The sequence below is a fragment of the Ylistrum balloti genome, unplaced genomic scaffold (genome assembly GCF_031769215.1).
Source record: "Ylistrum balloti isolate Yb309-2 unplaced genomic scaffold, AGI_CSIRO_Ybal_v1 Utg370450, whole genome shotgun sequence".
Taxonomy (NCBI): Eukaryota; Metazoa; Mollusca; class Bivalvia; order Pectinida; family Pectinidae; genus Ylistrum; species Ylistrum balloti.
In genome coordinates this window covers 3,127,501-3,140,557 of record NW_026782299.1, presented here as the reverse complement: position 1 = coordinate 3,140,557, position 13,057 = coordinate 3,127,501, and the positions used below count along the sequence as shown (strand labels likewise).

The window sequence follows — 13,057 nt, the reverse complement described above, 5'->3', positions numbered from 1 at the left end:
TTGCTTTACTCGTTGCGAAGGCCTGTTACGCCTGTTAGTAAACCACGTGAAAGTCAATAAATGTCACTATTAACATCGTCAATTAGATACCGACTTTGTCAAATTGGCTAATTAAAATATAACTTTAACTTTCATCCCATTGGTGCCTTGTGACCTGTGACATTGGATCACGCGCCGATGACTATACATCTTTACATGCTAAACATGACTTAGATGATATTTGTAGTAAATGTAGACTGGAAACGTGCATACATCAGTGTAGGAAATGCGCGTTTAACAACGGCCTACTTCAATTTACCTCAAACAAATAAATCACCCCACCCTTTCCTAAAACTATCATAGGTCAATGGTCTGTTCTACGTCAGATCTGAGATTTTTTCTATTATAAGATTATCACGCCGGATGCTGACGTCAAAGCAGCAAACCGCTTGCCCTTCCATTTCGGAACAAATGTTTTTATTCTTTTTGTTTTGATATATGATATCACTGACGAGACGAAGCTCTATGATGCCGTTGAATTCATTTTTGGCCCTGATGTATCAAACCCTAACTTTAAACTAAGATATGTTATTCACTTTTGTGTCCTTTGCATAATCTTTCAAACGTCTCATCACGATTGTTTATTTCGTTTAGATTTTAGATATATATTTCAATATTGCATCTTAATTATTTTATATACATTTCTATATTATTCTTCATTTACTGATTTCCGTTTTCTATAATAATTGTAAATAATAGATCACAATACTTAATTGCATGTCATTTTAAGATACAAGTGAATTGAACAGGTAACAACTGTACAATGTATATAAAGAAGATATTTTGAATAAGAGATCACAGAGTGATCTTGGCGTACGTCATTATTTGGTTTTTGCTGACTCTTTGTAAGTTGAATCTTTTCGATTCTTTCTCTAAATGCCTCTTATCTGCTCTACAGTATAAGTTGTAGTTGTATCGACAGATGAATTAATCCTATAGTAAAATTAAGTAAGTAATAGTAAAGAAATAGCGATAACAAACTTTCATAAAAAAATCGAAGATAACCTCCTGTTAACCACATTTAATATGTCCCAAAATGAAGCTGGCGCAGCAAAATTTGAAAAAAAAGATCCACCTAGCACTTCTCCAGAAATTACAATAACAAAAATTCATTGTTAAAATCTAAGACGGATGTCCGTCATCTATTGTTTAATCTGATCAATCCCTAAACCAAAAAACCTAAACCTAAAACACAACTAGGCACAGAGGTTAACAAGGGTATGAAATTTCAGAAATATCTGTGCTTCACTTCACAAGGACTAGCAATAACTAAAACTTTTTAAGGACCAACGCATGATGGTTTTATTAAAAATAAAGATAGACAAATACATTCTGCCCCCAAAACACATTGCGACATGTTTGTTAGCTACAATTACGTGTTCAATTCTACAATTGTATAGTGGAAAGGCACTCGATAGATATTTAACTGCTTATTAAACAAATAAAAAATGTGTCATCTGGCAGCTAACATTTACCATCAGACACGTGTCCTGTGACACGTGCTTGTAGGCATGTCAACTTTGAGTTCTTGACAGATATTTAGTATTTCGTTGACAAATATCAACTTCATAACCTAATTTTATGTGGAAGTAAATGTCATTTATTCTCGAAGCTGTATAATCAGGTATTTATCATAACACTCATCAATATGTTTTAGATAGTTATTTTCATGGGGAAACCAGAAATGCCTCATGAACTCAGATTATGTTGGACGAATTTTAATTGTCCCTTTAATTGAATAAGGGAGATGTTGTTATTTTTCTAAATACATTTTTAACAAACAAAATAGGAAGAGGTTTCAGATTAATTAAGGTTAGTAACGGATCTCAGTTTTGTAAAATGGCTGTGTATATTGTCAAGAATAGGTACGTTCCATATAAATTCGTATCTTTCAGCGATAACTTTTTAAGATAATGAATGTTATCATGTTTCCCAACAAACGTATACAGTGATGGCGTGCACATCTGCCCTAGTATGTAGAAATAATTTTTTCGTATCAGTGCTATTGGAAATATAACTTTAACGAAAACCAACTGATTGAAACGTCTTGTTTCAACGAAAGGAATTAGTTGATTTGTTCATTAACTGGGTTACTCGCTCCTAGAAATTTCAGTGTGCAATCTCCATTTCACAGTTTATGACTTCCTTACAGAATACCATCTCAAAGGCCCAACGCATTTCATCCAAAGCAGTTAGGGGCAAAGTCCTTTGTTCAAGGACACAAAAAATATAGCACTGGATTTTCCCTAATCACATGATGGATGATGTGGAGCTTATAAATATTTCAAGATATTTTAACCATATCCACTAGATAAACCGTCATAACTTTTAAGTAAATTGCACGATTGGCTTTCCTACTTTAGTTGCAAACAAGGCGTCATTGCCGTTGTATAGTTTAAATGGTCCCAAATCGAAGATATATGCAGCAGACGATATCATAAAAATGATCGAGTTTCTAGTTGATAATACCTTCGTCGAGTTTAGTGGTAAGATATCCCACCAGACTTATGGCATACCTATAGGAACTAACTTTGTCCTCTATTGGCAGACTTGTTTTTGTTTTCATACGAATTTATCGAAGAGCTTATTAAAATAGGTCACAAAGACAACTATTTCAATTTCCCTACCGTGCATTTTCCATTACTGAATGGCAACGTTTCCCCATCGCCACCTTCAGATGTTATCATGTCGCAGTTGATTCGACATTCAAGCGCCTTCCGTAATCACGATTTTCGTGGTCGTTGCACAGGGTTTAAGAGGATTTAGACTCATTAAAATTTTGATGAAGTGTTACGGCTGTCAAAGTGATCTCATTGAGAAGTATACTATTTCTATTTCTTTATGGTATAAGATATTGGACGTGTTTGATGCTACATTAGTTTGTCTGTTGGTTCCGTTGTTGTATACCTTGTTATCGCCTGAGAACCTGACAATACTGACTTGGATTGACCAAGGTTTACATGGCGGGTGTCATCGACGAATCAGAACAGGCTTACACTCATGGATCACATGGTCTTATTTTCCTTGTACTTTTTTCCTGAGCCTTTTTTATGTTCGATATATGAAATCAATACCGTTCTCCTAGATAAAAGACGGGTGTGTTGCTACTACACCGCCAGATCAGCGGTTTGGTCTGCTTAAACATCAAGATATTTAATGTATAACGACAGCGCAAATTTGAATAAAAACAATACGAAATGCTTTGCTAAATTAACTTAAACAACAACGAAATCGCCGACATGTCAACAGAACCTTAATCCACACTCCAATTCAATGAAATATGAACAAAAGAGAGATTTAACTGTAGACTGTTCTGCATGAGTAAGCATTTGCTGCTTCATCGACAACTATCGCCATATAAATCTTGGTCATTCCAAGTAAGTAATGTCAGACTCCCAGATGAGGACAAGGAAAACAACAACGGAATCAAGTAGAATACACAAGGAAATATGATAATGTGAATGACGATCGTAAAACCTCCCCACAAGGATCCAGCACTAATGATGTGAATAAGTCTAAATTGACACCTATGTTTATTAAAAACATCATACACAAACACAAGAACAAGAATGAAGGACTAAGGCTTTATTCACATTCTCCAAAACAAATTCAGATCGACAAATTTCAAAAGACATATTAATTGTTAAAACAAAACAAATGAGATGATAGCATAAAATGATTGTGTATAATAATTGATCGTGACGATGTACGGACGAAGTTCAACTAAAAGGTTATTTGTAGGTATGAGCCTTCTCACATATGGTATTAAGACATCATGTGTCAAGTCCTTCTTACTTCGGCTATTAAATGTCTCACAAAAACGTCAGATTCAAAGCCATAGCTTGCTCTTGTCAAACATGTAGCTTGGTACATGGTTATATAGGTGTAATATCCAATTCATTTTGTTGTATTTACATAAATCAAGCTTTAAATGTCATGGTTTGCTTTGAAAAAATCATCTTGTGAGAAATTACTTTTACATGATGAATAGCTAAATCGATACGTACATTGCTTAAAACCCCACATATACCTCCAAGTAGTTCCCCAAAACTTAATGTAATTTCAAGTCACTACACGGTCCGTTATCAATGCAAAGATAGACTGGTATTTATGATCACAAATCATTTCATCATACATTTAAACTGATTTTGCTATAATGAAGCACAAGAAGTCCGTTGTAAATGCATAGTCGATTTGGTTTAAACAATATTTTATTTTCAGATTTTCATTTACAACATACACATACACAAATTATAAAATTGAAAATGGATCTGACAACAATATTATAAATCTTATATTAAGCCATCTCCATAGTCGATTTGTTATTAAGTTCACAAAATCATATCGTCATGTATCTTCAGCTTACTTCGAATTAATGAACCGAAGTTTTCTTCTGGCAAGTTCATTATAATCTTGGGGTAGACGACTTGTTATTACAATCTAGGTAACTGAAAACAAATAACATCAATTGTTTGCAGAAGACAATGATAATGATGATGAAATACAAAAAGTTAACAATAAAATACGTTACAGTTTATGTCCCAAACAAAATAAAATCAAGCAAGAAAGTATATTAAAATAAATCATGTCAGCAACAAACAAAACCCTTCATTTGATAACATGGGATTTTTTAACCAACCATTAAAATATAAAGCTCCATTAGATAATCGTAGTAAATGACATATTAAAAATATTCATTAAATTGACTTTTGTACGATTACAATGAATTTATTTTTTGCGAGAGTCCATCAGACTTATTTATAAAGGACATCTTCTTTGTCTTGATTTGATTATGTCATATCATTCCTGCCAATGAACAAGACTTGGCGTATAAAACTTTTGAAGCACAGGACATCCCATCGTGTTTCAAAAAACTACTAAATATCAAATCTCTCTCTCTCTCTCTCTCTCTCTCTCTCTCTCACACACACACACACACACACACACACACACACACACACACACACACACACACATTTATATATATAATGCCATAAATATTGTAGTGACAAATGTTTATCGAATACAGGATATCATTGAGATAGCAAAAACAAAATTATTTTTTCTTTGTACGTATTGCAATTTCAATGCAATTTAATTGGCCGTAATTGCTGGGACATGCAAATGTCTCCACAGTAGTAAAAGAGTCCCGTTTCTCTCATACACAAACTCCCATATTACGATCAATGATTTGCTGAAAAGGACTTTCAATATGTCAATGTCATATCAAGGAAGGTGAACTGACCATTTTCACAGGCAGCCATTTGGAAAATGGAGTCAGACTTCAACGATTTCTACATCTGTTTCTATCATGATTGCGTCCTGTAGATAAAGAAAGAAAATACCTATTACAGAAGCTATTAATTATCAAGTTATCGAGTTGATGAAAAACATTTCAATGCATTTGTATGTATAAAGTGATTATGATAATATAGCCAAGAACGGATATAGAGAAATGGGAGAGAAGGCTAGATATTGATAATAAAACAAAATGAATGGCATGTTACATATCTCACACAGCAGCTAATGAAAATGAAATACAGTATTCCATAAGGTTCTATGTTTTTAAATAACTCGAACCTTACATACCTGTGTCAGTTGAATATCGGTGTTAACCAGTCTGACGTCATCTGTTATAATCAGAGGTAATCCTTTTGCTCCTTGACCTATAATGACAATAGTTTAAAATGGAATAAAAACACTATTTATCTTAATGCTTCAAACGACTTAATGAAATATCCATATCACATTCCAGTGAATATCCCATTTCAAAACAAATATTAGTTCTATCTGTATTTGTATCCATTCCTACTTTCAGGATCACATCAATGCTACTCAATAAGTATCGATAAAAACACCTAGAATCCAAATATGTCATAAGAAATGATAAAATAAGGATCAGATCAGATCGGATGGGACCTTGTACTAACTCTAAAATCAAATTCAGATTGCTTTTTGTAGGTTATCTATCTATTTGTTTATTGTACATTGGCTGATTATGGAAAAGTTATCAACGACTTGCTAGATCAACTGTTTCTTTCGTTTGTCTTCTTGAATTTCGTTTTCTGATAACGCAATAGTCCAAAGAGGACATCGGTGGAGCATATAAATGACCTGACCAAGTACTGACTGAGTGTAATTATTCATGTGACCTCATCGTAGTCTTATTTTAGTATTCAATTCATATCAGACTTTGATGAGATAGCGCTTGGAGTTTCAATTAAAAAATACGTATCATTTTATCAATACAAATATGTATAAAGGGGCTTGATGATGCACATTTTATAATACTTCTGCTTAAGATCATGTACAAAATACATATCGATGACAAATTAACAAGGATAGTAAATGATACTTTGGTCGCAAAAATAATTCAGAGAATACAATTTGTTATTTCACTTCCGCAATAGCTTAATTTACTATCATGTTCTCTCTTAATGCCTATTATTGTCAAATAACAGGCATCAACTGTTCAGGAATTGATCACATTCAAACGGCCAGTAGTTAGAAATAGAAGATGACCTTTACAATTTGAGGCTTGGTAGAAAATGGAAATATATACAATCAAAGGATATCAATCAAACAGGCGCCAAGATTATATGAAAACATGTAGAAAGAATACGTAATCGAACAGTTTCTGAAATACAGCATAAAAAATGACACACAAGTAGTTACCAGGTCCAGATGATTTAGAACGAGCTATACATCGTATAGGTAAACAATAATGAGGAAAATTATGGAGAAGTTTGACGGTCGGCGTTAAGAACTCATTGAGATGTTTTCTATTTATTTGTTGGTTATGAAGCTAAATTTGGTTGATGTTCGTTAATTTGCTTGTTGGATCCGTTGTTGTATACATTGTTCTTATTTGAAAACGTAACAAAACTTACTTGAATTAACCAAAATTTACATGGTAGATGATGTCTTCCCAAACACCTGTATTTTTTTCTTTTTATTTATAGTTTGCCAAGTTTTATCAAATAGATTATGATTCTTTTCATATGCTGGTATTTTGTTTAAGAAAAAACAAATAAGTTGCTATTATATCCATTCAAACGTCATCGTAGATACTATTCGATTAAAATTCTGCCGAAACAAATCAAAAGATGAGGAGTTGTACTTACCTTATAACTGAAAGTTGTTTGTTTTTCATTCTCTTTAATTACCATCATAAAAATATAAATATATGTAACACTTACCCTCTAACACAGGTTGAATGTATTGTTTAACTACGTTTTGCATGATGAAGTTGAGAGCGCGCTCCTGTGGAAAATAATATGTCAGTCATGTATACAAATGACATAAACAAGGAAAAAAGCAAAAAGGGGGCGTAGAGAGAGAGAGAGAGAGAGAGAGAGAGAGAGAGAGAGAGAGAGAGAGAGAGAGAGAAATTTTTAAAAATATTTTAAGCCCCGTGTCGTTTAGTTTGATTCAAAGTCATTTATTTTTGCGAACCCTATCGGGCTTCACTATGTTGAGAAAAAGGTGCGTGTAGGTTTTAAGAAATGTGACTCCTGAGACCTTGAATATAAGACAAAGACATTTCTTTTCGGAACTCTCTAGCCACATATCATAATTCCATGCATTTGTAGTTATTTTGAAGGAGTCGTTCGAATGGAAAAGTTGACATCAAAAGGTCGTCTTTAGACGACCGAACAAACGACCGATGGGTGCCGTACCACAGCAAAGTCTTCAGGCCAGGTGAACCATTATGGAACGGAATATATTTAATGATTCTAATGTTTCATGGTTGAAATAAGAAATTCAATGTAAAATGAGATCAACCATATTGATATCGATGTTTTCATACACACAAATTAATATACACATTCATTAAATACATGTGCTGTTTTGGCGTTTCTTATATATGCATTTACTAATAAAATAAAGGAAGTAGTTACTCACATAAAGTGGATGCACTGTGGAGTTCCATATGCAGACACTGAAACTGGAAAAAAGAGAATATACTTGGGTAATAAATTTCTTTTTGCTTTGTGAGTAGTATCGTCATTATTTATTTCACAATATAGATGTATTACACAAATCATTTTTTTTCTTTAATTACTATATATAGGGAAAATTGCCATATGATGTTCATTAATCCAAAATAAAAATTTTACATATCAGACATGCAGTGAAAATATCCCCCAAAAGGTCACTTGAAGTTTTTTTCACATTTTTCAATTATATTTATTATTTAAGCAAAGACATTTGATGGGTAAGGGAGTAAGGGATTGGTTATAGCATAAAAATTGTATAAAAAGTATCTGTTGTTCATTAATTAGAATTTTCGTCGTAAGTTTAGTTATATGACTTATGAGCTATAAATTGTTGCATCATAAACAGAAACGTAGTAACCGAATTTGAAATGCAATGGGTGTCCCCAAATAAAAGGGAATAAGGAAATCTCCTAAACAGATATTGAATATTCTATATTTATCTAAAAATTATATTAACTGGAATACAGTTAAGGTTCATAAGTAAAGGAGAATATAGAGAAACTGGAACTCCTCTCTGTCCCTTGTTTAGTAAATAAAATGGGCTCACATAAAAATGGCCCACGTCCTGCTGGTATAGGCCAAAGTTCTTACCTCATTTCCCCAAGCTTGGAATGCAGATAACCAGCAGCATAGCTGACTTTAATTGCAGACATCAAGTCCTTTACATTGACAGGAAAAAGAAATGGATGTCTTAAATTAATTTAAATTCTAACACTTTACATAAATGATATTAAAATTTCAACCAGAGAAAGATTAAATCAATGTGTCAGCACTAGATTGAGAATTACGTCAGTAACATTTTGCGTTGGTAGTGCAGATCAAGACATTAAGAAAATCATTTGATTTTATATAAGATATTGTACAATTATACCTTGTATAAGGTCAAATTTGTTGTGATTTTTAAGAATGAACAAAAGACAAGCAAGTTATTAATACTTTTTTCTTGGATACTAGATTTCATGGACTATACAGCTTAATAAATCTTCTTATACTGATCTTAACAGTTCATGGATATATGTATCCTTGGATTCAGAGTACCCACAAAATTAATTATAACACCCCTCCCCCAAATATTAATGGTTCTGCAGTGAATTACTAATCCATTACCACATCCATTGTGAAGAGATAATGTCGTTCTGTCGTGGAAGTTGGTCTCACATACAAAGTCATTTTTCCATTCATTATAAGATGAAGTTCTCCATTAATTAAGGCGATATCTGGAGCTTTTGTAGATACCATCTCTATTTCCACATATTGATTTGGGAAATGTTCTCGCAACTGAATAAACATATAATAAATATCAACATCAATTAGCAATACCCCAATGTCATGTTCCAGTTCAGAATGTCGAGTTATAAAATGTTTTAACGTAATCTACCATGTTTAGATGATTTGGTTTCGTTTTCACTTACCTGGGGTAAAAATTTCCCAATGCACATTGCTCCAAACTTGCATGAAATATTCAGGAATGCATTTTCTCCAAACTGAAATATAAATCGAGATATCATTAACTACTTCTTGATTTCAATTTATCAGGATATGTCAACGTGTTCATTCACCCAATCAGTGATCAGAACTACAGAATGGAGTTTTAAGTGGAATCAAATAGAAATAATTAGCATGAAAGAATTTTCCATCGAAAATGTCATGATATCTTACTTATTGTGATTATCAAAATGTATTTTGTGACGTCATATTGACATCTAAAACAATAGGAAAAGGTCTTGGGTTAGGTTTTGTTTTAGATGCTAGACGAGACTATAGAATAGAGTACAAACTGTATTAAACTAGAGTATACTAGACGGTAGAATAGACTAAACTTGACATACTAGACTAAGCCAGATTAGACTGAACTGGACAAGACTTAAGACTCAATTACAACAAACAAGACTTGACTTAATATTAGACTCGACCAGAATACGTTATACCCTTTATACTAAACTATACTATGGGTTATCAATTAAAGACATGTCTGTTAATTTATTTAATTTGACTTAACTAGACTAGACAAGACTAAACTAGACTAGGAACTAGACTTATCTTGAACAGATAAATTCAGATTTCAGACCAAACTAGACTTTGTACTCGACTGCACAATATAGTGTACTAGACTAGATTAGATTTGGTTTAACTAGAACAAACTATAAAATATACAAGACTAGACAGAAATAGGCAAGTCAAATCTAAATTTGATTAAACTATAACAGACAATATTCGACTATAAATAGACTAGAATAAACAGCAATAATCTACACTACTATTGCTGTGTGATTCAATTTCACAAATTTGTTCCAAATATGGCCCCTCACAGACAATCGGTTATGTTCATTACACAATATATGCAGTGAATGCAAGGACATTGATAACAAGATAAATGTGTAATAAAAAAAAAGAGTTAAGTAATCAATTTACGTCATTGTTCGTGAGAGTTCTCTTCAGCATGCCTTGCATTTGAGCATGGTACGTCAGAGAATTGAACATGTACCCAGAAATCCACGCATACAGCATTTTGTTGTTGGTAGTGATTGGGGGAAAAGGACTCGGGTGGAACGGCACGGTTTCATTTTTATTCATCACGTAGATAATACCCTACAAATAAATCCATATACAATAATAAAATAATAAAATGCATATACAATGAACTAAAACCAGGTATGTTGTATGTTGATTGTATAAAACATCAGGTGTACCAGGTATGTTGTATGTTGATTGTATAAAACATCAGGTGTACCAGGTATGTTGTATGGTGATTGTATAAAACATCATGTGTACCAGGTATGTTGTATGGTAACTTTATAAAACATCATGTGTACCAGGTATGTTGTATGGTAACTGTATCAAACATCATGTGTACCAAGTATACTGTATGCTGATTGTATAAAACATCATGTGTAGCAGGTATTTTGTATGGTGATTGTATAAAACATCACGTGAACCAGGTATGTTGTATGGTGACTGTATAAAACATCATGTGTACCAGGTATGTTGTATGGTAACTTTATAAAACATCATGTGTACCAGGTATGTTGTATGGTAACTGTATCAAACATCATGTGTACCAGGTATGTTGTATGGTGATTGTATAAAACATCATGTGTACCAGGTGTGTTGTATGGTGATTGTATAAAACATCATGTGTACAAGGTATGTTGTATGGTAACTGTATAAAACATCATGTGTACCAGGTATGTTGTATGGTGATTGTATAAAACATTATGTGTACCAGGTAGGTTGTATGGTAACTGTATAAAACATCATATGTACCAGGTATGTTGTATGGTGATTGTATAAAACATCACGTGTACCAGGTATGTTGTATGGTGATTGTATAAAACACCATGTGTACCAGGTATGTTGTATGGTAATTGTATAAAACATCATGTGTACAAGGTATGTTGTATGGTAATTGTATAAATCATCATGTGTACTAGGTATGTTGTATGGTGATTGTATAAAACATAATGTGTACCAGGTATGTTGTATGGTAATTGTATAAATCATCATGTGTACTAGGTATGTTGTATGGCAATTGTTTAAAACATCATATGTACCAGGTATGTTGTATGGTGATTGTATAAAACATCATGTGTACCAGGTATGTTGTATGGTGACTGTATAAAACATCATGTGTACCAGGTATGTTGTATGGTAACTGTATAAAACATCATGTGTACCAGGTATGTTGTATGGTGATTGTATAAAACATAATGTGTACCAGGTATGTTGTATGGTAATTGTATAAATCATCATGTGTACTAGGTATGTTGTATGGCAATTGTTTAAAACATCATATGTACCAGGTATGTTGTATGGTGATTGTATAAAACATCATGTGTACCAGGTATGTTGTATGGTGACTGTATAAAACATCATGTGTACCAGGTATGTTGTATGGTAACAAACATCATGTGTACCAGGTATGTTGTATGGTGATTGTATAAAACATCATGTGTACCAGGTATGTTGTATGGTGATTGTATAAAACATCATGTGTACCAGGTATGTTGTATGGTGATTGTATAAAACATCATGTGTACCAGGTATGTTGTATGGTGATTGTATAAAACATCATGTGTACCAGGTGTGTTGATTATATAATGACAGTACACTTTCTTAAACACAGTGTTGAATAATGTGTCTATTTATGTTATATCATTATATATATGTAACAATGTAATAAGAATGTCTCATTTTCATTTTAGTATGAATTACACGTACCTTATGAAAGGTTTCCACGGAGTCTGTATGAAATACTGGAGCTATTAACAGACCATAGTCCAAAACGAAATGCTTTCCAATATGGGAACTGACTGAAGCAAAACAATTTATAGGAATATTAGCCTGAAATATCAAAATGAGAGGACAGGGTTATTTTCTTCTGTAATCTACAATATTGACTGTTCATGTTAAGGTTTATTTGACCACTAAACGCTTTGTATAGTATTTATGTCCTAAGTGCAGGCACACAGGAAACTTGACATCTTCATTCATTCATTTTAAAGTTGTTGATGAATATCCTATCGGGCTTACTGAGACTCACTAGACCGTAAATGGAAAAAAGCGATGTAGGAAGGAAAATCAAAGATGCATTTACTTACTCTTTAAACGCTGCATTGACTTTTCTGTGTCATGGTTGACCGATTTATCGAGTAAATCACAAAGCTAAAATGTACAGACAAGAATAATTATTATTAAAAGCATATTGAGTGTTACTAATGAAATACATGTCTCCTACCGGCAACCACAAGCCATTACACTGTAATAATGTATATGTATGGTGCTGTTTGGAGTTGAGTTTGGGAATATGAGGAGGGACAGAAAACATATATATAAAGTTGTTCTGTAAATGAGTTTAATGAAACAATTCAATAAATAGGTATGATAATACGACAATACAGATTCGTTACCAATGTGTGAAAATTGTAACCGTGACCTTGACCCAACAATCCTGGAGCTCAACCATGCCGGGAATATTATGTTTGTTTGTCAGTATGTGAGGTTTTATCATAACCCATCAT

At 33.0% G+C, this 13,057-nt stretch overlaps 1 protein-coding gene across 1 annotated transcript in view; it reads right to left on the bottom strand.

Moving 5' to 3' along the window:
* Positions 1 to 5,300: 5,300 nt before the first annotated feature.
* LOC132554975 (lipopolysaccharide-binding protein-like) overlaps positions 5,301 to 13,057 on the bottom strand; it is a 13,814-nt gene continuing 6,057 nt past the window's right edge. Inside the window, exons 6-15 of the mRNA XM_060219303.1 lie at positions 12,638 to 12,701; positions 12,258 to 12,349; positions 10,452 to 10,628; positions 9,452 to 9,523; positions 9,147 to 9,317; positions 8,631 to 8,698; positions 7,945 to 7,987; positions 7,239 to 7,302; positions 5,629 to 5,705; positions 5,301 to 5,361 (exon numbers count right to left, since the gene is read on the bottom strand). Coding sequence (XP_060075286.1) covers positions 5,317 to 5,361; positions 5,629 to 5,705; positions 7,239 to 7,302; positions 7,945 to 7,987; positions 8,631 to 8,698; positions 9,147 to 9,317; positions 9,452 to 9,523; positions 10,452 to 10,628; positions 12,258 to 12,349; positions 12,638 to 12,701 — 873 coding nt within the window. The 3' untranslated portion in view covers positions 5,301 to 5,316. The remainder of the gene's footprint in view (positions 5,362 to 5,628; positions 5,706 to 7,238; positions 7,303 to 7,944; positions 7,988 to 8,630; positions 8,699 to 9,146; positions 9,318 to 9,451; positions 9,524 to 10,451; positions 10,629 to 12,257; positions 12,350 to 12,637; positions 12,702 to 13,057) is intronic.